A 24,745-nucleotide genomic window follows, 5' to 3' on the forward strand; every position below is an offset into this window, starting at 1 on the left:
AGGGAGCCTGCTTCTCTCTCTGCCTATGTCTCTGCCTCTCTGTCTCTCTCTTGAACAAATAAGTAAAATCTTTTTTTTAAAAAAAAGGGTGAAGCAAAAATACTAGACACCGACAGCATCAGGTAAAAGCTCTTTAGACCTAGAGCATTCCATAACTGGGGTGAGAATAGATAAATTGATTAACCATAGATTTAATAAACAGTGTGTGTTCAAATGATTCAGGGTAACCACTGCAAAACAAATGTAAGGTGTCTTCTAAGTCAGTACAAATCAGGGTGGGGAAAAAAGTGAGTGGACACCACATGGAAATAGAAAGCCCAATGTGAAATGGCCGAAATAAGTAAGTCAGTAAACTAGAACAAGATGTTGAGTGAAGTAAAAAGCCAGTTTAAAAAGATTCTGGGACTGGATGATGATACAGAATTTGAATAATGCTGTTTTCAAAAAACTTAAAACTGAAAAACCTGGAAAGATTGAAAAGTAAAGGGATAGAATGCAGTGTATCAAGCAGCTGTTAATCAAACAAGGCTGCTAAGGCTATGTTAGTCATACATGATAGATTTCAGGTGAAAACCAGGGTAAAAGTTGCCACATAATGGTAAGAGGATTGATTTACCTAGAAGATAAAATGATTCCAAACTGGTATGTACCTAGTATATGTTAGAAATATATATCAAATGTTAAAAATACCTAATCATCATGAGAGATTTTAACAGGTCACCTCAGTAATTGACAAATAAAGCAATTATTAAATATTTAAACAGTAATAGTTAAAGTTGATCTAAGGGACATATAAAGATCCCCGCTTCCAACAATTTGAAAATTTGAATTTTTTCAAATACATATTAGAATTTTATAAAAATTACCATATATATAAAACAATTACCATGTATAGGCTACCCAGCCAAAGAAGTTAAGAAAAAAAGAAATCTGGTTTAAGTCAAAGGAAAATGCAGATGAGTAGCAATTAACTACAGAACATAGAAATTGCAGTAGAACAGAATGAAATCAACAACAAAAACTCTATAACCTGATTGATCCGACAGCAACAAAACGGAGAGGGGCATAATGGGCAACATTAGGAATAATGTATCTATTTTTTATATATTGCACTAATTATAGGGAATACACAGTTTTTGAAAGCAAAAAAATAGCTATGAAGGACTTTTTCCTATACATTTAAAACTTAGATTATACAGTTCCCTAGAAAAAAGTGTAACAAAACTTACTCGGGAATAAATAGATCTGAATACACTCGCAAACAATAAAATGTTGGGTCAGTAGTTTAAAATCTTTCCCATCATGTTTAAAGAAAATGCTAAGAGGAATGTCCTATTCAAGGAACACTACCAGAATGGTTATTCTCCAGGTAGAGACTGGCCTCTGAAAAAGCAGATATAGGATCTATACGTTTCTGATATTATCACAGGACACTTGTACACTCTTGTACAGTGAGGAGATCATGCTTCTATTATCCACTGTTCATTCCTTCAGCAAGCATTTGGCAAGCACCTGCTACAAGCAACATAACCTTACTAAGTATGCTTCTAGAAGGTGCTTTCCCTTTGATTTCCATTTCTATGGGTACCTCTTTATGACTTAATTTTTTTTTAATTTTTATTTATTTATGATACACAGAGAGAGAGAAAGAGGCAGAGACACAAGCAGAGGGAGAAGCAGGCTCCATGCACTGGGAGCCCGACGTGGGATTCGATCCCGGGTCTCCAGGATCGCGCCCTGGGCCAAAGGCAGGCGCCAAACCGCTGTGCCACCCAGGGATCCCTCTTTATGACTTAATTATGAAATGCCCCAAGAATATTCTGTAAAGGGTTTTTGTTTGGTTTTTGGTGAGCAGCAAAGGAAAATTTATTGAGGCATAGTAGTGATAGTACAGAGGAAGGGGAACTTAGAGGGTTTCCTCTCTAAAGGGTTATGAGCAAGTTTTTTAATGCAAAATTTGGTATATGAATCAACAAAAAAGTAAAAGCAAGCAAAATTGGTTTTTCTCTTTGTTACAGCTAGGCAGTCTATATCGTAACCCCTAGTTAATTGAAAATATTAAAGATGTGTGGTCCTAGTAAGCTCTATATAAAATCAATTCTGACATTTAATGATTTCCTTTTGCAAAAGCTATTTCAGTATTGTCTTTTACTTTGTTTTTAAACAAACAAGCTGATTATTTAACTCAGACATAGATTTTATTCACTGATACTTATTGAAAATCTGTCATTTACCAAGTAGTTAACCAAGTACTACACCATTTTCATAAAACTATTGTGTACATTTTAGTTATCTTTTTTAGCCCTGAAGTTCTGTTGTATTTTCTTAGAGAATTAATAAGCAGAAGTCATTAAATTATGTTAGAACTTTTAGTGTCAGAACTCTACCTTTCTAGTAAGGATGAAGATTCTTAATGAAATATGTTATTCTATTAATCCCAGTGCTATGAATATTTACTCCTAAAACAGCTCTGTTAATTAGTGATAAGAATTAATGATTTAAGATCTATGATTAGAAAACTATCAGCTGTAAATTTGAAGGATTAAGCCAGTAGTATTGAAAATCTGATCCATCAGAGAGACTGTGGGGGTATTTACATTTTTGTTTTTACCTGATCATTTTTAGCAGCAACACTGATCCATTAATTAGAAGAGTATACAGTCTAGTTTTCTTTTCTCACACCTTTGTTCCCTCCTTAGATCAGTGTGTGATCATGGTTTTAGCCAAAAAATAAGTGACATTATTTTACTTTATGTGCATGTAGACTTGGCATTTTTTTTACTGAAAGAAACTAGGCAATTTTTATGTTTTCTCCATCCAGCACCTTAAGGCACAGATCTCCCACTGAATGCCACTTTTCAATTTTAAAACGTTTTCTATAACTCTAAAGTGCTTTTGGAAAAAACGAACAAAGTATGTTGCCCTATAACCTGATTAACAACAATCAGTATAACAAGCAATTGAAAATAAAAATATTATTACTACTTAATATTTTTAAGAACTTACCTCTAAAAGCCTGTGAGAAGTACCCCTTTGTTTCCGCTTCACTTACAACTTTTCCTTTATATCGGGCATCAGTCTCTTGATAGAGAACATTTTTAATTAAAATTAGATCACTAGAAAAGGCAGGGTGATTCATTTCCAAAGTGTTGAAAATTCAGCTGCCAAATGGAAAGTTTTAGTAGAAGAAATACTGTAGTGTGTACTTTTTTTTTTTGTCTCTGCTTGCCCTTTCTCAGTTCAAGGGCAAGACTCAGAACAGTAGAGATGGTAGGTGGCTATTGGCATTTACACAAATCTTCAGACTTAAAGCACAGTGCAGGAAATGTCCTTGCAAGAGAAGTTTACAATTTGTCAAGTCAAAAAATGTGACTTCCACCTCCAAACTAAAAGAGGAATTTATAAACAATTTTAAAAGCTCCACAGTCCATTCTCTATGATCTTTGAATTCAGCACAGTGCTTCTTGACCAGCCTGAAGAAAGGCAGGCAGTCTTCCACCATCAGCAGCCTCACTGCTGTGGTTGGTGTGACTCTGTTATCAGTGAAGGAGAAAGGATCTGTGGCAACTGCATTAATCTGGCCTTCTGGACAAAGATAAGGAAAGAGCCTCACTGTTGCCACATTCGTAGAGTGAAGAGGTAAAAACACCATGAAAACATAGAGTGACTTGGACTGCAGGCTGACCTGGTGATGCTGTCAGGTCAGATGTTTCAAATGTCTGTATTGCTTTCTATCTGTTGTAGGCCTCTGTTGAGTGCTCTAGGAGAGCCTCTAGCGGAACTTTTACTAGGTACCTTCTGGCTAACTTTGTTTGTTAGTCCTGAACATTTCAGAATTTCCGAAGCAGTCTCTTCCCAATGTATCTCATTAAGTACTGGCTCCCCCCCCAACCCCCCAGAGTTGTCAGGTAAAAAGCAGTTTTATTTTTTTATGTGTGTTTGGTGTTATCCTAGTTATAAATTTTTTTTTTAAGATTTTATTTATTTATTCGTGACAGACACAGAGAGAGAGAGAGGCAGAGACACAGGCAGAGGGAGAAGCAGGCTCCATGCAGGCAGCCTGATGTGGGACTCAATCCTGGGTCTCCAGGATCACACCCTGGGCCGAAGGCAGGTGCTAAACTGCTGAACCACCCAGGGATCCCCTTATAAATATTTTAAAGTTAACAATGCATGCACCATTTATCTCTTTTAAATGATGAATGTTTTCTCTTTTGAGAACTAGCAAAGGAAAACAACAGTTACTTACAGCTAAGTGACAGAAATGTATTCTTAATATGTATGTATAATAGGTTTTCATCTTGTTTACACAAGTTCACTTTGGAGGTAAAAATTGAAACATAGAGTAACCACTAGTCCAAGAAGATTTGAAGCCATTCTGGAGTGGGCAGAAGAAACTTCAAGACTGAGCCCTTTGGGTTCAGTCCCCTGAAGGATCCAGGCAAATCTAAGTTACTTAGAAAGTCACTATTTCCAGGTCTGCTCAGGGTTTTTGATTTTTGTTTTTAATTAAAAGGAAGGCATGGGATAAGCATTTGCTACCAACATTTTAAAATACAGATATTTTACACACACACACACACACACACACACACACCTGGATTTCTAGCTTTCCTTCTTGTGAGCAAACGGCTGTGGGCCTCACAGCACCTGCATCCCTGCAAGTACTGGTGGTAGTCCCACCACACCCTTTGTCTCTTAGACTCTCATGGACATTTGCCGTATAGCCCTGGTTTGGATGATATCTTAGTAAAGTGATAGAAAAATACGTAGGAAAGAAGTTAGGAGAGAAAGGAAGAACTCCTTTTTCTAGAGCACTATCTGAACTACTATCTGAACTATTTCCTGAAGCCTTATGTGTAGATTTTGGGGAGCCCAGAAGACTCCATGGAGGCCAGGGACCATTGTTCCCACCCTTTGTAGTCCCATTATAAAGTGATCATTTCTGTGTGGGACATGGATGCATAGACTACTAGGGGTCGAGTAGGTCCAGCATTTGGCATACGCATACCCATAGTCAGTGTACATGTAGGGGAGGCTCTGCCTAAAGGAGTGGCAAGTACTGTGTGGCAGTTGTGGCAATAAACCCTGGCAGCACACATAAAAACCCTAGTGTGACTCACTGTTTTATTTGGGGTGGTCCATTATTTAAGAATAGAAAGTTTGTAATTAGGAATGATCAGTCGGGCAGCCCAGGTGGCTCAGCGGTTTAGTGCCGCCTTCAGCCTGGGGCGTGATCCTAGAGACCCAGGATCGAGTCCCACGTCAGGCTCCCTGCATGGAGCCTGCTTCTCCCTCTGCCTGTGTCTCTGCCTCTCTCTCTGTGTCTCTCATGAATAAATAAATAAAATCTTTAAAAAAAAAAAAGTAATGATCAGTTATGATGTTCTTGGGTTTATTTTCCTAATTTCCCCCAAAAAAATTCAGTGATCATTTCATATGTCTGAATCCTATACTAAGATTACAACCTTAGAAGGGACTGTGGAAGCGGTGTTGCCGGTAAATAGTTTTAGACTTGATATGTAGAGAGGGATACCAGATTTTAAAATAAACCAAAGAGCTTGTAGAATAGTGGTTTAAAATGTCTTGGCCTATGTCTTTTAATCAGTGTTTGATAAATAGACATCACAATTTAAATTTTAGAAAGTACACTCTTTCTCTACCATATTAGTGTTCATTGATGTTTTAAGATAAGTGTTTTGGCCAGAACAGGTAAGCTGCTGAGGTAGCTGAATCCCCTTTACCAGCCCTACATACAGATTCATGGAGTTTCCCTGCCTGTGTGCCATTTGCCAAGGCCTGTCAGAATCTGAGGCTAGTCAGGCTTTGGCTCCATGCCCTTTATCCTGTATGCATGTGTTCTACCTTCCACTCAGCTTTCTCTTCTCTCTCTTTCTGACACTTTTAATGTTGATGTGGAGCTATCAGGGTTATTCTTGTCTTAAAGGAAATGATCTGTCCAGGCAGAGGCATTTGCTTTCACTAGCCAGCTTTTTCACTAGCTAGGACAGGCTTATATTTATATAATCTATTTCATTCTTACATTAGTTTTATAATCAGAAGGATTTTCCTTATGTCTAGAGTAAATGTTTTGGCTCCATTCAAAGCACATTTCTTGTTTTTCTTTCCCAGTGTAAGGGATCTTTGTCAGTATCATCTTTAGAAATTTTATAACTCTTAACACCATTGCCAAAAAGCTTTTATCAAACCCCCTTTTCTGCTTGGCACCATACTGAGAAAATCTCCAACCTCCTCAAATCCTTTTAGAAAGTAGGTCAGATCTAAATAATAAATGAATCAAAAAGACAACATGTGCATGAGAGTGATTCCCAGCTCTGTTTTTGTGACATTTCACAGTATCTTAGTCTCAAGGGATTTTTACAAAGGCTCCAAATTAATTTGGATTTTCTTGATCTTGTGCATGCCAAATACCATTCCAGATGAGAAGTAGAATGAGATGTAACATCAAATCATAATAGGCTGCTAGGTCTTAAAGAGGGCTCCCTGGGAAATGGAAAACACTTAACCCCTCAGATTTTTAAAATTTCTCAATATTAAGTGATCTAATACTTTTATTCTTTGTCAGTTTTGTTTTTCACACTTTCAAAAGATGCTGTCATTTAAAAAGCAAAGGAAACATTTAATTTTGGATAGTCTTTTCTACATTTTGGTATTTTTCATGGAAGTACAACCTAAAGGTAATCAAATGCTCTACCACACTCCCTAATTCTTCAGTGACTTGCCTGTCTGTACAGCATGACTTACTGGGACAGCTGTTAACAGCCACACTATATGGTGGGGGTCCAATATCTAGTTTCCTTTCATCTTGAGAAAAGCCATTTATAAATCAGGATGCCATCATTATTTGCCAGAGCAAAATAATACTGTATTGTCAAATCCTTAAATCTTCTGTGCTGTAGTTAATCAAGGAAAATTATTTCAGGATGTTTCAGCAAATGGATTATTCACAGAATGTGTTGGGCCTTAGAGTGGAAGTTCTCTTGAGGGAGGAATACTTGGCTTTGGCTTAAGGACAGGTTCTCCATGGTCTTAGCTATCTGGAAACTTGTCTGTCTTTCCTCACCAGTAACAGTGACAGGCTCAGGGGCAGCTCCCAGGGCCTTCTTGCCAGTTGTATGTATGAGCATTTGATATGTTGGCAGACAGAGCTGATTCTTGGATGCGTGTCTGAACCTCTACAGGTCTACTTTTGGCAGAATTGAGTGTGACTCTTATCCTTTACCCATTAAGCTATCGTTATGGCTTCCTTATCTTTATTTCTTCTGCAAACATGCCTTTGAAAGTGTTTGGCTCTTTCTTGGCAGTTTATTTGATAATGTACAAGAGTGGAAGGCATGTGTCTTATTTCTAAATTATAGTGTATTTCTTCAAAGGAAAAAAGGAGGATGTAAGTGAAGTTTTGTCAACATAAGTTGACAGCTCTGTTGGGCTTATTTTGATTATCAATATGAAATTCTTGCTTAAGAGCTAGGTTTGCAACCCCCTATGAAAACATTACTAAATGCCCCTGTTTAGCCCAGAAAATGTTGTGTTCTTCTCTGAGCCTGGCATATTGCATATCATAAACGTTTTCATTATTGTAAGTTGTATGAGTGTGTCCATTAGAGGAAAACTGGAATCTTGTATTCGGATTCTTGTGTTTTGTGTGTTCTTTAGCCAGCCTTGAAAGAGGTATATTTAAAGAAAGATACTTGTGTTTAATTGCCATATATGGAGTCTTTTCAGAGCCCAATCTGATTTACTCTATGTAGGAGCAATCCTTAGCTGTGAGGAATAGGAACATAACTAAGAGCCTGCAGAAGATAATGTTTAATAAATATCTCTTCTGTGTTTCTTGTCAAAGGGCTGTCAAAGCTAAATTCAGTCTATTTACTTACATCATGTAAAATATTCCAAAATTACTTGTTATTCCTCAGACATTGATTTTGTTTGAAGTTTGGTGGTATTTTGAAGTCCTGTGAACAGAAAGAGAAGCTGTGAATCTGGGTCTAAACATGGAAAACTATTCACAGCAGGCTGAATGAGGGCTCAGAAAGCAGAAGCCAGCCTGGGTACCTGGTGGTAGTGTGCAGAGTCACCTGCAGGACACATAGCCATATGTGGAGCCCAGCAGTCAAGGGCAGTTTTAGTGAAACTAGAGAATTTCTCCACCAGAGAAGTCCCTTATGAACAGGGTAGGAAAAACAGTCATGTTCATGATCTTCATTCATAAAATGAAGCCATTCACTCACTCTGTATATAAATGTTTACACTCACTGTACAATGACAATTGAAAAAATCCAATTTCCTTCCAAAAGGGAACTTTAAAGTTGTGATTGGCCACGAAGTTTTTTGTAGAATATAATGACTGTAATTCAGAGTGAAACAAAATATTTGACATTAAAATAGCTTTTATTGTACACAGAAAACTTTAAGACATTAATGAAAGAAATTGAAGAAAACACAAGTCAATGGAATTGCACTCTATTTTCCTGGATTGGAAGAATTAAAATTGTTAATATGTCCATACTATCTAAAGGAATTTATATATTGAGTGCAATTCATATAAAATCTGCTGTGACATTTTTCACAGAAATAGAACAAACAGTCCTAAAATTTGTATGGAACCACAAAAGATGCCCTCAAAGTATATTTGAGAAAGAAGAAAAAAGCTAGAGATACCACATTCCCAGATTTCAAGATATAAAGAGCTTTAGAAACCGAAACAGTATGGTACTGGCACAAAAAGAGGCACATAGATCAATGGAACAAAATAGAGTGCCTAGCAATAAACTCACACATAAATGGTCAAATTAATTTACAACAACAGAGCCAAGAATATACCAAGGGGAAAAGAAAATCTTTTCAATAAATGGTTTTGGGGAAATTGGACAGCTACATGCAAAAGAATGGAAATGGTGCACTATCTTACACCATACACAAAAATAAATTCAAAATAGATTAAAGATTTGAATGTAAGATGATACCATGAAGCTCCTAGAGGAAAAAATAGGTAGTGAGCTCCTGGACATTGGTTTTGGCAGTGATTTTTTTGGAGTTGACACCAAAAGCAAAGGTAGCAAAAGCAAAAATAAGTAAGTGAGACTATATCAAACTAAAAAGCTTCTGTACAACAGAGGAAGCCATCAACAAAATGAAAAAGCAACCTACAAAATGGAAGATAATGTTTGCAAGTCATATACCTAATACGGAGCTAATATCCAAATTATCAAGAACTCGTAACAACTCAATAACAACAACAACAAAAAATCTGATTTAAAATGGGCAGAAGAGAGGGATCCCTGGGTGGCTCAGCGGTTTGGCACCTGCCTTTGGCCCAGGGTGCGATCCTGGAGACCCGGGATCAAGTCCCACATCGGGCTCCCGGCATGGAGCCTGCTTCTCCCTCTGCCTATGTCTCTGCTTCTCTCTCTCTCTCTCTCTCTCTCTCTCTCTCTCTCTGTGTGTGTGTCTATCATAAATAAATTAATTTTTTAAAAATGGATTTAAAACAAAAAAGTTTGTTAAAAAAATTAAAATGGGGATCCCTGGGTGGCGCAGTGGTTTGGCGCCTGCCTTTGGCCCAGGGCGCGATCCTGGAGACCCGGGATCGAATCCCACGTCGGGCTCCCGGTGCATGGAGCCTGCTTCTCCCTCTGCCTATGTCTCTGCCTCTCTCTCTCTCTCTCTCTGTGACTATCATAAATAAAAAAAAAAAAAAAAAAAATTAAAATGGGCAGAAGATCTGAATGCACATTTTTTTCAAAGAAGACAGACAAATAGCCAACAGGTACATGGAAAGGTGCTCCATATCACTAATATCAGAGAAATACAAATTAAAATCACAATGAGATATCACTTCACCTATGTTAGAATGGCTGTTATCAAAAAGATAAGAAAGAACAAGTGTTAGTGACAATGTGGGGAAAAGCAAGCCCCTTGTGCACTGTTGCTGGGACTGTAAATAGGTGCATCCACTATGGAAAACAATTTAGAGGTTCTTCAAAAAAGTAATAATGGAACCACCACATGATCTGGCAATTCCACTTCTGGATTTTTATCCAAAAAAAAAAAAAAAATGAAAACAGTAATTTAAAAAGATATATTCACTCCCATGTTTATTGTAGTAGTATTTACAACAGTGAGGATATGGATACACCTAAGAGTCCATCAGTGGATGAATGGTTAAAGAAAATGTATATATACAGAATGAAGTATTATTCAGACATTAAAAAAAAATGAAATACTATCTTTTGCAACAACATGGATGGACATTGAGGGTATTATGCTAAATGAAATAAATAGAAAAAGATAAATGCTTTATGATCTCACATGTGGAATCTTTTTTTTAAGATTGATTTATTTTTAGAGAGAGAGCGTGGGGGTGGGGGAGCAGAGGGGAGAGGAAGAGAAAATCCTTAGACTCAGTACTGAGCGTGGAGCCCAACATGGGGATCAATCCCACAACCTTGAGATGGCGAACTGAGCCAAAACCAAGAGTCAGATGCTTAACCAGCTGTGCCACCTATGTGCCCCATATATGTGGAATCTTTAAGGGGAGAAAAAACAAGCTCATGGATATGGAGAACAGATTTATGGTTGCCTGAAGCAGGGGTAAGGAGGTAAAATGGGTGAAGGAAAGTAAAAACGTACAAATTTCTAGTTGCAAATGAGTCAAGTCATGGAAATATTATGCATAGCATGTTACTATGGTTAATAATGTATTGCATATTTGAAAATAGCTAAGAGTAGATTTTGAAAGCTCTCAGGACACCTGGGTGGCTCAGCGGTAGAGTGTCTGCCTTTGGCTCAGGGTATGATCCCAGGGTCCCTGTATTGAGTCCCGCCTCAGCCTTCCTGCACAGAGCCTGCATTTCCCTCTGCCTATGTCTCTGCCTCTCTCTCTCTCTCTCTCTCTCTTTCTTTCTCTGTGTCTGTCATAAATAAGTAAACAAAATCTTTAAAAAAAAAATTGAAAATTCTCATCACAAGAAAAAATAATTTTGTAACTGTGCATGATGATGGGTATTAACTGTACTTACTGTGGTGAGCATTTTACAATATATACAAAAATCATTACATCATATACTTAAAACTAATAATGTTATATCAATTATACTTCATTATTTTAAAAGATTTTATTTATTTGAGAGAGTGACAGAGCAAGTATGAACAAGGTGGTGGGGGAATGGGCAGAGGGAGAGGGAGAAGCAGAAGCAGACTCCCCTCTGAGCAGGGAACTGATGCTGGGTTTGATCCCAGGACCCTGGGATCATGACCTGAGCTGAAGGCAGATGCTTAACCACCTGAGCCACCCAGGCGCCCCCAATTATACTTCAATTTTTAAAAAGCTTCTCACTGGTTTTTTCATTTAATGTATATTAATTGATATATATATCAATATATTAATATATGTTGACACTTCAAGTAATAGTTAATGAAAAGGATCTTTAAAGTCTCTTCTTTGTTTTAATTTATTTATTTGAGAGAGAAAGTACGAGCCAGGGGAAGGGACAGAGGGAGAGGGACAAGCAGACTCCCCACCAAGCAGGGTGCGATGCAGGGCTTGATCCTAGGACCCTAGGGCTATAACCTGGGCCAAAGGCAGATGCTTAACCGATTGAGCCACCCAGGAGCCCCTAATTAAAGTTTCTTGTCCTAGCATTATATTTCCTATATTCTGTCATCCTTTTATTGTGTGACTTTTAACTTAATTACTTCTACTCTATGTGTTACTTTAGTCTTCAAGCCTAATTAACTTTTTTTGAAGCTCATTAACTTTGTTTCTATAAAAAAATTTCATTTCATGTGATGAGGCAGTGGCCATGTGATGTCAAGACTACTGGCCTAGGAGTGGGAATACCTAAGTTCTAGCTACAGTTTTAAGACTTTTTTTTTCTGATTTTTAATAAGCCACTTAGTCATTCCATGAAAGTGCATAATGAGACTTCTCATCCAAACAAAATGGCATAGATTTGTCTCTCCTTGCTTCTCCCTGTTAAATATGACTACAAAACCCAGAAATAACATGAGACAATCAGAAGAACTCTGGAAGGTGGAAAGAGGAAGACCCAAAACTGGCAAAACACAACAACAGGGTCTTAAAACCCTCTCCCCCAACAGAAGGAGGAGACCCAGGCCTGATATTTATTGACTTCTAACCTAGCAGCACAAGACAGATCAGGTAGGCTCATCCCTCTCCTAGACTGAGTAGGAGTCCTGCCAACAATATCAAGTGAGCCCAGAACAATTGACGGGAAGGATTAGAAGCCCTACTGACAGTAAGTGGCCACCAAAGGTGTGCTTTCCCTGCCTTCTATGAAGGGGAGGTATAGTTGTGGAGGGGGAATCACATCACCAATCTAGCCTGGGAAGCAGTCTTGTCTGTGAAGGTCAGAGGCTCCCTTCCTCAGGAGAGGCACACCAGGTGGCCTAGCCAGGAGAATTCCTCCCACCCCTACAAGTGACACTGGCTAAGAGGCTACTAAATTCTCACTTGAAGAAATCTTAAAAAGAGCAAAATAAGCTCAAAGCATACAGAAGTAAGGAAACCATAAAAATGAGAGCAGAAGAAATAAATGACATTGAAAATATGAAAACAAAAATTAAAGCTAGGTTTTCTGTATTTTAAAAATGGTCAATAAAATTGGTAAGCCTGGGGGGTCCCTGGGTGGCGCAGCGGTTTGGCGCCTGCCTTTGGCTCAGGGCGCGATCCTGGGGACCCGGGATCGAATCCCACGTCGGGCTCCCGGTGCATGGAGCCTGCTTCTCCCTCTGCCTGTGTCTCTGCCTCTCTCTCTCTCTCTGTGTGACTATCATAAATAAGTAAAAAATTTTTTTAAAAAATTGGTAAGCCTTTAGCAATACTGACAAAAATAAAAAGAAGACACAGAGTACCAGTATCAGGAATAGAATAGTGGATATCACTATAGATTCTTCAGACATTAAAAAGGCAATTAGCTAATGCTATGAGCAACTTTATTTTCATAAACTATTTGATAACTTAGAAGAAGTGGACCTTGAAAACCCAAATGATAGAACTCAACCAAGATAAAATAGAAAACGTGAGTAGTTCTTTAGCCATTGAAGAAATGGAGTTAATTTAAAAGAAAAAGAAATCTCCAGGCCCAGATGGTTTTACTGGAAAATTCAAAGAGGAATTAACACTAATTTTTATACACAGCTTCTTCCAGAAAGCAGACAAGGAGGGAACAATTGTAAACTAATTTCACAAAGCCAGTATTACTCTGATACCCAAACAAGGCAAAGACAGTACAAAAATAAATAAAACTACCAAGCAATATCTCTCATGAACTAGGTAAAAAAAAAAAAAAAAAAAAAAAAAAAGCCCTCAACCAAATATTAGCAAACTCAGCAATACAGAGAAAAGAAATATAAATGATGCCCAAATGAGTTTAATTCCAGATCTGCAAAGCTGGCTCAGTATTGAAAATCAGTTTAATCCACCATATCAACAGACTAAATATGAAATAGAAATATCACATGATCATATTTTGTGTTTTTTGATACAAGAAAAAAATCATGTCCATTTATGATAAAAATTCCCAGGTTGAGGGCAGCCCCGGTGGTGCAGCGGTTTAGCGCCGCCTGCAGCCCCTGGTGTGATCCTGGAGACCCTGGATCGAGTCCCACGTCAGGCTCTCTGCATGGAGCCTGCTTCTCCCTCTGCCTGTGTCTCTGCCTCTCTCTCTCTCTCTCTCTCTCTCTGTGTGTGTGTCTCTATGAATAAATAAGAAAATCTTAAAAAAAAAAAAAAAATTCCCAGGTTGAGAATAGAAGTGAACTATGTCATCTTGATAAAGAGCATCTACAGCAAACTTACAGCCAACATCAAATTTATAGTGAAATATTGAATGTTTTCTAAGATTGAGAAAGAGGCAAGGAAGAAAAATAGGCCTACATATTAGAATAGAAAGGGGAGAGAAGAAATTAATAAAAGTGTTATTCACAGATAGGAGAACTGTCTAGGTACAAATTCCTGGAACTAGTGAGTTTGGTGTAAGGTATGAGAATACAAAATAACACTCAAAAATTAGTCACAACTAAAAACTACCATTTAGGAATGCCTGGCTGGCTCAGTCAGAAGAGCATGTGACTCTTGATCTCAGGGTTGTGAATTTGAGCTGCATGTTATGTGTAGAGATTACCATTTATAATCCTTACAAAGAAAATTAACTACTTAGGCTTAAACTTAACAAAACATGTACAGAATCTATGTGCTAAAAATTACAAAATACTGATGAAAGAAATTTAAAAAAAAAAAAAAAAACTAAATAAAATGGAGTGGTAGACGATACTTGTATATTGAAAGACTCCACATCGTAGATTCACCTATTCCCAAATAGGTTGGTAGGTTTAAAGCACATTCTATCAAAACCCCAGCAAAGTTTTTGTAGGCATAAGCAAACTTACTCTAAAATTTATGTAGAAAGGCATAGGCCCTAGAAGCTAAAACAATTTGGAAAAGATACGTAAAGTGGGGGAAATTATTCTACCCAATATTAAGGCCTACTATATTGCAGTAGTAATCAAGACAGCATGGTACTGGTGGAAGGATAAACGCATAAATAAATAAGATAAACTAAATCTGGATATGGACCCACACAAATATGCCCAACTGCTATTTGACAAAAATACAAAAGATTCCTCAATAAAGAGAGGAGAGCAGGGACCCCTGGGCGGCACAGTTGGTTGAGTGTCCAACTCTTGGTTTCAGCTCAGGTCATGATCTCAGGGTCATGAGATCAAGCCCCAAGTCAGGCACCGAGCCTGAGGAGTCTGCTAAAATTTCTCTCTCCCTCTTCCTGAGCTTGCTCATGTGCTTCTCTCCCTCTCTCTAAAATAAATCTTTAAAAAAGAGAGAGAGGAGAGCATTTTCAATAAATAATGCTAGAACAGTTGGACCAAAAATAAAAGAATCTTAACCTAAGCCTCTTTATACAAAAACTAACTCAAAATGGGTCACCAGCTGAAATATGAAACTGTATATAAATCATAGAAAAATTTGGATCTAGGTGTCCATTGTTAAAAAATTCCTAGACTTGACACCAAATCATGATCCATAAAGGAAAACTGATAAATTGGGCCTTGTCAAAATTAAAAACTTTTACTCTGGAAGGACCTTATTTAGATGAAAAGCTACAGACAGAAAATATTTTCAAACCACATATCCAACAAAAGACTAGTATCTTGACTATATAAAAAACTCATAAAATGCAACAGTTAAAAAGTCAATTAGAGGGCACCTGGGTGGCACAGTTAGTTGGGTATCAGACTCTTGGTTTTGGTTCAGGTCATGGAATTGAGTCCTGTGTCAGGCTCCACACTCAACTGCTTCAGATTCTCTCTCCTTCTCCTGCCCCTCCCACTCATGCTCTTTCTCTCTTTGAAATAAACAAACATTTTTTATAGGTTTGTAGTTGTTGTTTTTTTGAGATTTTATTTATTTATTCATGAGAGACAAAGAAGCAGAGACACAGGCAGAGTTCGGAGAAGCAGGCTCCATGCAGGGAAGCTGACGTGGGACTTGATCCCAGGACTCCAGGATCATGCCCTGGGCTGAAGGCGGCACTAAACCGCTGAGCCACCCGGGCTGCCCAAATAAACTTTTTTTTTTTTTTTTTAATCAATTAGAAGAAGCAAAAGACATGAACAGACATTTGACTAAATAGGCTATTATGTATGACAAAGCATATAAAAAGATGTTCAGCATCCTTAGCTATTAGGGAGATGTAAACTAAAACCACAGTGAAATGCCACTGTACACCTATCAGAATGGAGGAAGTTAAAAATAGAACAACAAATGCTGGCCAGGATGCAGAGAAACTGGATTGCACACACATTGCTGGTAGGAATATAAACTATCCCAAACAGTCTGGGGAACAGGTTAAGAGTTTCTTAACTAAACTGAACATGCAACTACTATGACACAGTAACTGTTCTTTAGGGCAGTTAGTCCAGAGATGAAAACTTACATTCACACAAAAAACCTGCATGTGAACATTTATAGTTGCTTTATTCATAATAGCCAAAAACCAGAAACCCACCGTGTGTCCTTAAGCAGATAAATAGTTAACAGGTACATCCATACCATAAAATACTACTGAGCAAAAAAGGGGGGGGGGGGGCAGAGAGGAGTGAACTATTGATGCAAGAAACAACTTAGATGAATATCCAGAGAATTGTGTCAGAAAAGTCAATCTCAAAAAATTGTATACTGGATGGTTCCATTTATATTTTGTAACATTCTTGAAATAGGACATTAAAGAAATGGAGAACAGATTAGGGCGTATGCTAGCGGTTAGAGATGGGAGGAGGGTGTAACTATAAAAGGGCACAAGGGATCCTTGTGGCCACAGTGTTCTGGATATTGAGTGTATCGATGTCAGAAGCCTGGCTATGATATCATGTTACAGTTTTACAAAACATTACCATTGGAAGAAGCGAAGGATGCATATATTCTCTGTTCATGTTTTACAATTGCATGTGAAGCTATAATTATTTCAAAACTAAAAGCTTAATTTAGCTTTTTTTTTTTTTTAAGATTTTATTTATTTATTTATTCATGAAAGACACAGAGAGAGGCAGAGACACAGGCAGAGGGAGAAGCAGGCTCCATGCAGGGAGCCTGACGCGGGACTCAATCCCCGGTCTCCAGGATCATGCCCTGGGCCGCAGGTAGCACTAAACCACTGAGCCACCCGGGCTGCCCAGCTCTCTTTCTTTGTCATGCCAAAGAAGATCCTGGTGTGGCCTTGGGCCGCCACCCCACCCAGTATTACCATAAGGACAAGCCGTATGCAAAGGCTCACTTCTGCAGAGGTGTCCCTGATGCCAAGATCTGCATCTTTGACCTGAGGCCTAAAAAGGCAAAAGTGGATCAGTACCTACTATGTGGCCACATGGTATCCGACAAATATGAGCCCTCCTCTGAAGTCCTGGAGGCTGCCCGAATTTGTGCCAACAAGTTATTGGTGTAAAGTTGTGGCAAAATGATTTTCACATCCAAGTGTGACCCTACCCCTTCCATGTCATCCATATCAACAAGATACTGTCCTGTGCTGGGGTTGATGGGCTCTAGACAGATATTTAGAGCACGTTTGGAAAGCCCCAAGGCACAGTGGTCAGGGTTCACAGTGGCCAAGTCATCATGCCCATCCTTACCAAGCTGCAGAGCAAGGAGCATGTGATGAAGGCCCTACAAAGGGCTGAGTTCAAGTTCCCTAACCACCAGAAGATCCACATTTCCGAGAAGTAGAGCTTTGCTAAGTTTAATGTAATTGAATTTGAAGATATGATGGCTAAAAAGCAACTCATCCCAGATGGCTGTGGGATCATATACATCCCTAATGGTGACCCCTTGGACAGGTGGCAGGCTCGGCACTGATGAGAATTGGCACTACTCCCTGCTTATTCGTGCCCACCAATAAACCCTACTTCCTATCTTTAAAAAAAAAAAAAAAAATTATTTTTTAAAAAGACATAATGATACCTGCACTTCCTATACCAGTCATCATAAGTGTGAAGGGAGGTACACCCTGGACCAGGCTGTGAGTGTCATGGTGGGTTTATCTGGTAATAGCAGGCCCTAGCTGTCTTTATGTTTATTTTGACTTACATATTCAGTATCACTACTCCATCTTATCCAAAAAAAAATAGTCATTTTTATATATTGTTATGTTTAATGATAAGGTTCGTTTACCTATTTACCAAATGTCTTTTGAGGATTTTCTTAGTGGTGGTCACACCATCCATGCTGGGAAAAAAATAGGAAAAGTAAGAAGTATGAGAGTCCAGCCCTGGCATTTCCAGTTCCTGTGGGAACAGTGTTGGTCATGTACTGGGTCTGGAGCTGGTGTCTGTTTTGATTAGAACTAATTCCATATTTCACACTTCAAGAGACTGGTAGAGGTTCTGGTGTTTGGTTAGCTAATGGGTGAACTTGGTTTTCAATAATTAAGACACTTTTTTTTTTTTCACATTTTGCTATCCATTTGGAATGTATCTTATAATCAGTGATGATTCTTAGTTTATTTGGCAGCGTTTTTCTTTCTTGATAATACAGAAAATAATGGTGCTTCTTTTACTTAGTGGCACCTCAGGCTTGGTGAGATCTGGTAATCATGTCTTAAAACAACTTTTTTTTGCAATTTTCATCTGGATATTTTACCTATCCTAATTTTATTAATACGTTTATTAATAAGTTTATTAAACAGGGATGAGGCCTTTTTTTTTTTTCTTTAGAGGAACTCCAGTATAAGGGTTTAATGGTAAATTCTGTGACATTCCATGGTAATAATGTAGTATTTATATACACCCAAATATTGAAACCTCATTTCCCCTCATCTTTTTTTCTCCTTTGTTTTTTCAAGTGTCAATATACAGCATCTGGTTTTATGACAAGAATGACTGTCACCGCATAGCCAAACTCATGGCCGAGTAAGTATTTATATTACAACATAGATTTAATTAGTGATATATGAGAGATGAAAAAGTGACTTTCCCTCTTACTTCTCTTTGTTACTGAATCTACTAACTCATTTATTTCTCCTCTGATTTCCTGCTTATTGTCAAAAATTTGTAAAAGGCAAAAAAAAGATTAAAGAACTCTGGAGTTATCTTTAATCCTGCTACTCCCATTGTTAGTGTTTTAGTCTGTTTCCTTCCAGTCTTTTTCTTTATTTGTACATTAGGTTGGTGTATGTGGTTGCTTTTTACAAAAATAGGATCACCCTGTACCTTTGCCTTTTCACGTCAACAGACTTTTTCCAGGACACTGAAGTGGCCTCTGTAGCATTTGTAATGACTGCATTTATCTAGTCCTGCAGACAAATCATAAATTAACCAGAACCTTATTGTTCAATGTGTGCTTAGGGCTGTCAGACTGCCTGACTCCAGAGGTTACCATCAATACCCCAGGGCACAGCCTAGGCACTGCCTGCTGGGCTTTAGGCTTTGTCCAGGTTTCCTCTCTGACCAATGGTGCTGCATTCAGTAGCTGATAGAGAACTACACACGCTTCTTTTAAGTGAACTTAGTTTTGACACCGGTTCTAGGTTTAGTGGTCCTCAGTTTACCACTGTGTGGTGTTCCAGTAGATGTTTTGTATGTCATAATCTTGGAATTTGGAAAGAAACATCATTGAATTAATGTTCTGAAGGGGGGCTCACTGTGCTTTCTCAAACCAGCCTGCAGGAGCCCCCCTCTTCTGGCTGCTGGTGCTGCTGGTCTGAATATTGGGAACCTAAGACATTGTGGTGCTAGAGGGGCCTGAGGTGCCACACAGCTCTGGGCAAAGTGCTATAGCAGGCAGTGTATTCTGGCTCACCTGTGTTTCCTTTGTGATTTTTGCCTGAATCTCCTCAGAGATGTGGACCTTCCTCTGTCAACTCACAATTCCCTTTGCTCTCCTGTGAGGTTTTTAGCTACATCTTTGGAAGAAAACGGTCTTAATTTTTTTAAGAAACAGGCCAGTTTTGCACTAGTTTCTGTAAATGTGTGAGTAAATAATTAGTCCCCAACCCTCATTTCCAGGTACATTTGCATTTTAAAGGAAGCATATATGGTTAAGGCAAAGTTTTAATCGAGGACCACATACATGTCCTGATTGGATGTTTGTCAGCCTCCTGCTTTGTTTTGCTATGAGCTCACAGGGCAGGCCATGTTTATTACTGTAGTCACATACCCCTGCAGATACTGTTCCAGATGAGCTTGGATCACTCATGCTGGAAAACATGAACCACATTTTCTTTTTACAACATCTTTTCTCTGGAAGTTAATTAAATAAGATGAGTGTTTTTTTACAAAGCCATTTGTTTATTTGATGACTACTTTTTGTAGTTTTGAGAGTGACAGCAAAGACAATTTACTTCTAATTACTTAGAAGACACAGATTTGCTGCTTCTTGGTGATCCTAAAATCCAGAATAATTTTCTTAAGTGCCGGGGGATCCCTGGGCGGCTCAGTGGTTTGGCATCTGCCTTTGGCCTACAGCATGATCCTAGAGTCCTGGGATTGAGTCCTGCATCAGGCTCCCTGCATGGAGCCTGATTCTCCTCTGTCTGTGTCTCTGCCTCTCTCTCTCTATCTGTGTCTCTCATGAATAAATAAATAAAATCTTTAAAAAAATAATAATTTTCTTAAGTGCCTAAACTTTGGGATATATTAGCACATAGACTTTCTCCTGCAGATTGAGAGCTTTTGGGCCCCAAGTGAGAAATTTGTCTCTTTTAGCTTTAATAGCTACTTACAGGAAACCATTCTGAGCTTTTTTCTAAACTATCAGGGCCAGTGGTACCCTCATGCAGGCCTTCAGATGGTAAATGAGGCAGAAGACTGAATGCCTATCTGAGAATATTGTATTGAACCCGAAAATAGGATGAGGAGGTAGAAATAGAAGGGAAAAGAAGAGCCTTCAGGTTCTTTCATGAGAATGCCCAAAAGAACCATATTTGCTTACACTTTCAGCTGGCTTTACTAGAAGCAGGGGAAGTATTCAAAGTGATTAGAGAGTGCCCTCATGAAACTGTTGATAATGAGTTTTCAAGTGTCTGGCCTATTTATGGCCAAAGAGAATACCTTATATGTTATCATTAACTTTGTGATAAATGGTGTTCTGGTCACCACAGATTTAAAAAAAAAAAAAAAAAAGAATAATTTATGTTTCCTTGCTCTGACTGCCTGTGTACAGCCTATGTTTGCCACATATTTCAGAATATCATCTCTGCTAACCAGAAATACAGGTAAAATTCTTTTTGGTATATTGTGTATCTCAATAACTGTGCCTGTTAGTGCCCATCCTGTTAAATCACTGTTTCAACAGCTGCAATGTAATACAAATTCTCCCAGTAAAGAAATCTATTTATTTGTTTGTTTGTTTGTTTGTTTTTAGATTTTATATATTTATTCATGAGAGACACAGAGAAAAGCAGAGACATAGGCAGAGGGAGGAGAAGCAGACTTCCATGCAGTAGCCCAATGCGGGACTCGATCCCAGAATTCTGGAGGCAAAGGCTCAACCGCTGAGCCACCCAGGCGTCCCAAGAAATGGATTTATTTCAAAAGATGTTTATAGGGATCCCTGGGTGGTGCAGCGGTTTGGCGCCTGCCTTTGGCCCAGGGCGCGACCCTGGAGACCCGGGATCGAATCCCACGTCGGGCTCCTGGTGCATGGAGCCTGCTTCTCCTTCTGCCTATGTCTCTGCCTCTCTCTCTCTCTCTCTCTCTGTGACTATCATAAATAAATAAAAAAATTTAAAAAAAGATGTTTATAAAAACTAAGAAGCTTAAACAAAGGGTTGCAGAAGGCAAGGTGAGTGGGGGGATGGAGTAACTGGGCAATGGGCACTAAGGAGGGCACTTGATGGGATGAGCACTGGGTATTATACTATATGTTGGCAAATTGAATTTAAATAAAAAATTAAAAAAAAAAAAAAAAACACTGAGAGGCTATGTGGGAGAGCAAGTGAACTTCTAGACCTGTACCATATCTGAATTTGGAAATCCTCTCTGGTCAGTGGCAAAGTTGAAAATTCACTAAACTTAGGAAATGCTGACTCTCTTAAAGAGGAAATCCACTCTGCCAGAAACTCTTCTTAACAATAAGCACTTGTTAGAATGGTTGCCTATATAGACTATGAAATTTGGAGAATTCATGGAAATAAGCTTTATTCCTGATTTTACAGGTAGTCTTGGGGTATATTTGAGAGGAGGGTGAGAGGCAAGGGCATTCCTCACAGAGTTTGGATTAGAAGAGTCTTTACAGAGTCTAAGCATCATTCCTGTTCCTTCCATGCCACCTAGACAGCTTCTGCTTGCAGCAGTGGTGTGCTTTATAAGGTGGCCGTATTCCACGGGTGAGCGGTGGTGACTATTAGAAATGACCAGAATTCTCTTTGGGGGCCCCTGGCTGGCTCAGTCAGTAGAGCATGCAACTCTTGATCTCAGGGGCAGGAGTTCAGACCCCATGTTGGACGTAAAGCTTACTTTAAAAATAAAAAAGAAAGAAAGAAAAGGAAATAAAAGAGATGTTCTTCTTTTGAATCAAAATTACAGATCCAGTCCGGGTCAGGGGAGAGAGGAATACCAGCCTGGGCAAGACAAGCAGCATGGCAGGAGGCAGGAGAAATAGGCTGTGCAACTGGAGTCCTCAGTAAAGGTGGATTCAGACCGGTGCAGTCTATAACTGAGTGTAACTACAAGTCCCTTGAAATAGCACTTTTTTTTATCCTCCTGATTATTAAGGAGGGCTTGTTAATAATGGAACATGAAGAGGGGCACCTGGGTGGCTTAGTGGTTGAGCGTTCACCTTAGGCTCAGGTCATGATCCCAGGGTCCTGGAATCGAGTTCTATATCAGGCTCCCTGCAGAGACTCTGCTTCTCCCTCTTGCCTGTGTCTCTGCCTCTCTGTGTGTCTCATAAATAAATAAATAAAATCTTTAAAAAAATAAAATAACGGAACATGGAGGAAAGTACAAAAAAGGAAAGTGAAATTGCTTGTGACCCACCATTAAGAAATAACCAATATATGTCTCTCTGGTCTTTTTTTCCTTTGTAACTGGCCTCACAGCTGTCACAATCTTTCTTTCCCAGTATGGATAGAGGAAAAAATAATGTTGATTCTAAATGGTCTGATTCTCATATCACATAACAGTCTTCTTTCACTCTACTGTAAAGTCCATGATTGTATATTTATTTTCAAAATAATTATCCCAGGGGCTCCTGGGTGGCTCAGTCGGTTAAGCATCTCAGTCTTGGTTTTGGCTCAGGTCATGATCTCCGGGTCCTGGGATCAAACCCTTTGGGAATTTGCACTCAGTGGGGAATCTATTTAAGATTCTCCCCTTCCCTCTGCTTCCCTACATGCTTTTTCTGTCTAAATAAATAAATAAATAAATCCAAAAAAAAAAAAAGCCAAAACTAATCATCCTATTCACAGCTGTAAGAATCTAGATCAATAAATGCCATTACCTTAAAGCAGAATTTTCCAAACAAATCCTGCCTCAGGAGAAGATTCTATATGGTCAAATAAATTTGGGAAAATTTTTAAGCCCACCCTTATCAGAGAATCGTAATACATTTTAGCATGTTAAAAAGTCAGAATGATTCTGCTGTTAAAAAAAAAAAAAAGATCTGTTTGATATTTTCAGTGTTTTCAAATAGAAGAACCATCCCACACACAGTAATGGGAGCTCCTAAGCAGGCTGTTTAAAAGGCTGTTTTAGAGCAGTGAACAGATACCAAGTAGCCTATTGTTCTGCTCCTGTTATTCAGAATAAACAACAAACCCTTGGCTGCTGAATTATTTTATTGCCTATCCTTATCACTGTCCAGAAAGTTTTCAGTTCATACAATTATCAAGCTGTGTCTGTGCTCATAATAACCTACTCATTACAGCTGGGATTAAAACATAAATGAATCTTAAAAAGAAAAAAGGCCCCAACCCTATCAGTGACATTCTTAACCCTCAACTTTTCTTGCTTTGTGTGTTTTCAAGTGCAGAATTAGTGTAAGCACCAATCAGAATAAAGAGCATTACCAATCACCCTGACCTCAGCCACCCACTCTGATTTCTAAGGAGAGAATAAAGGAAACCTTTGAAGATTCCCCAAGACCCCTCTTTTCAAGAAGGTGGTTTCTCTCTTTCCTTGCTAGTCTGGTGTCGTACAAACTTTGCATAGTTGGTTGCTCAGCTCTGCAACCTGCCTTTGTCTTGCTTGCCATGTCCATTTGAAAATGTACTTTACCTGGTAGTTTGAAAGAGAAATAATTAAGTCATTTTTACTTTATTTGCTTCCACCAACTCTAGAAAAGGATTCTGTACTTCTGTCCTTCAAACAGTGAGACACGCCATTCAGCGTTGTTATGCATGAGCTGGCCAAGTGGTTAGTCACATGTTCCCGGGATGAACATGTTTCCGGGATGAGGTAGCGGAGGCCTTGCATATGTATTGGGAGAACAGTGTATCCTGTGACACTCTTCCCATATCCACAGAAGACGAACACCAGGAGAGTTCATGGGTCAAATCGGGTTTAAAGAAGTGTTTCTGGGATCCCTGGGTGGCGCAGCAGTTTGGCGCCTGCCTTTGGCCCAGGGCGCGATCTTGGAGACCCAGGATCGAATCCCACATCGGGCTCCCGGTGCATGGAGCCTGCTTCTCCCTCTGCCTGTGTCTCTGCCCCCCCCCCCCCCCCCCCGTGACTATCATAAATAAATAAAAAATTAAAAATATATATATATATTTAAAAAAAAAAAAGAAGTGTTTCTGAAACCTGGTTCTCTTCCACTAGTGTTGTAGAAGAGGAGACACGGCGGTCCCAGCAAGCTGCCCGGGACAAGCAGAGTCCCAGCCAGGCCAACGGCTGCAGTGACCACAGGCCCATCGACATCCTGGAGATGCTAAGCAGAGCCAAGGATGAATATGAGAGGGTGAGATGCTGACTAGGAGGACCAGCAAGGGTGGGGGAGGCCTCTGGGGGACTCATGTACTGGGAAGGTCACCTCTAGGCAGAGATGACTTAGTCCAAAAAGCAGAGATGATTAGTCCAAAAAGAGAATTTTGCCTTACAGTTTTTAGCCTAAAAGGGAAAGAAATTTGCATATCTCCGAGTCCTTGACTTGCCATAAAAACCTAGAATGCTCTTTTTCTGTTTCCTGTAAAATTACTATGGGAGAAAATGGTTTCAGGTTGTGGAAGGTAGCCTGCAACAAGTAGTTCTGAAAAAG

The 24,745-nt window shown here is 39.0% G+C and overlaps 1 protein-coding gene and 1 pseudogene across 2 annotated transcripts in view; both read left to right on the forward strand.

The window, feature by feature from the left end:
• DCP1A (decapping mRNA 1A) overlaps positions 1–24,745 on the forward strand; it is a 64,124-nt gene that overhangs the window by 13,087 nt on the left and 26,292 nt on the right. For both annotated transcript variants that reach the window (XM_038566167.1, XM_038566168.1), the window contains exons 4-5: positions 18,393–18,459; positions 24,310–24,448. In XM_038566167.1, coding sequence (XP_038422095.1) covers positions 18,393–18,459; positions 24,310–24,448 — 206 coding nt within the window. The remainder of the gene's footprint in view (positions 1–18,392; positions 18,460–24,309; positions 24,449–24,745) is intronic.
• Positions 1,303–17,243, forward strand: LOC119864558 (annotated as a pseudogene).

This window comes from Canis lupus, chromosome 20 (assembly GCF_011100685.1).
Source record: "Canis lupus familiaris isolate Mischka breed German Shepherd chromosome 20, alternate assembly UU_Cfam_GSD_1.0, whole genome shotgun sequence".
NCBI lineage: Eukaryota > Metazoa > Chordata > Mammalia > Carnivora > Canidae > Canis > Canis lupus.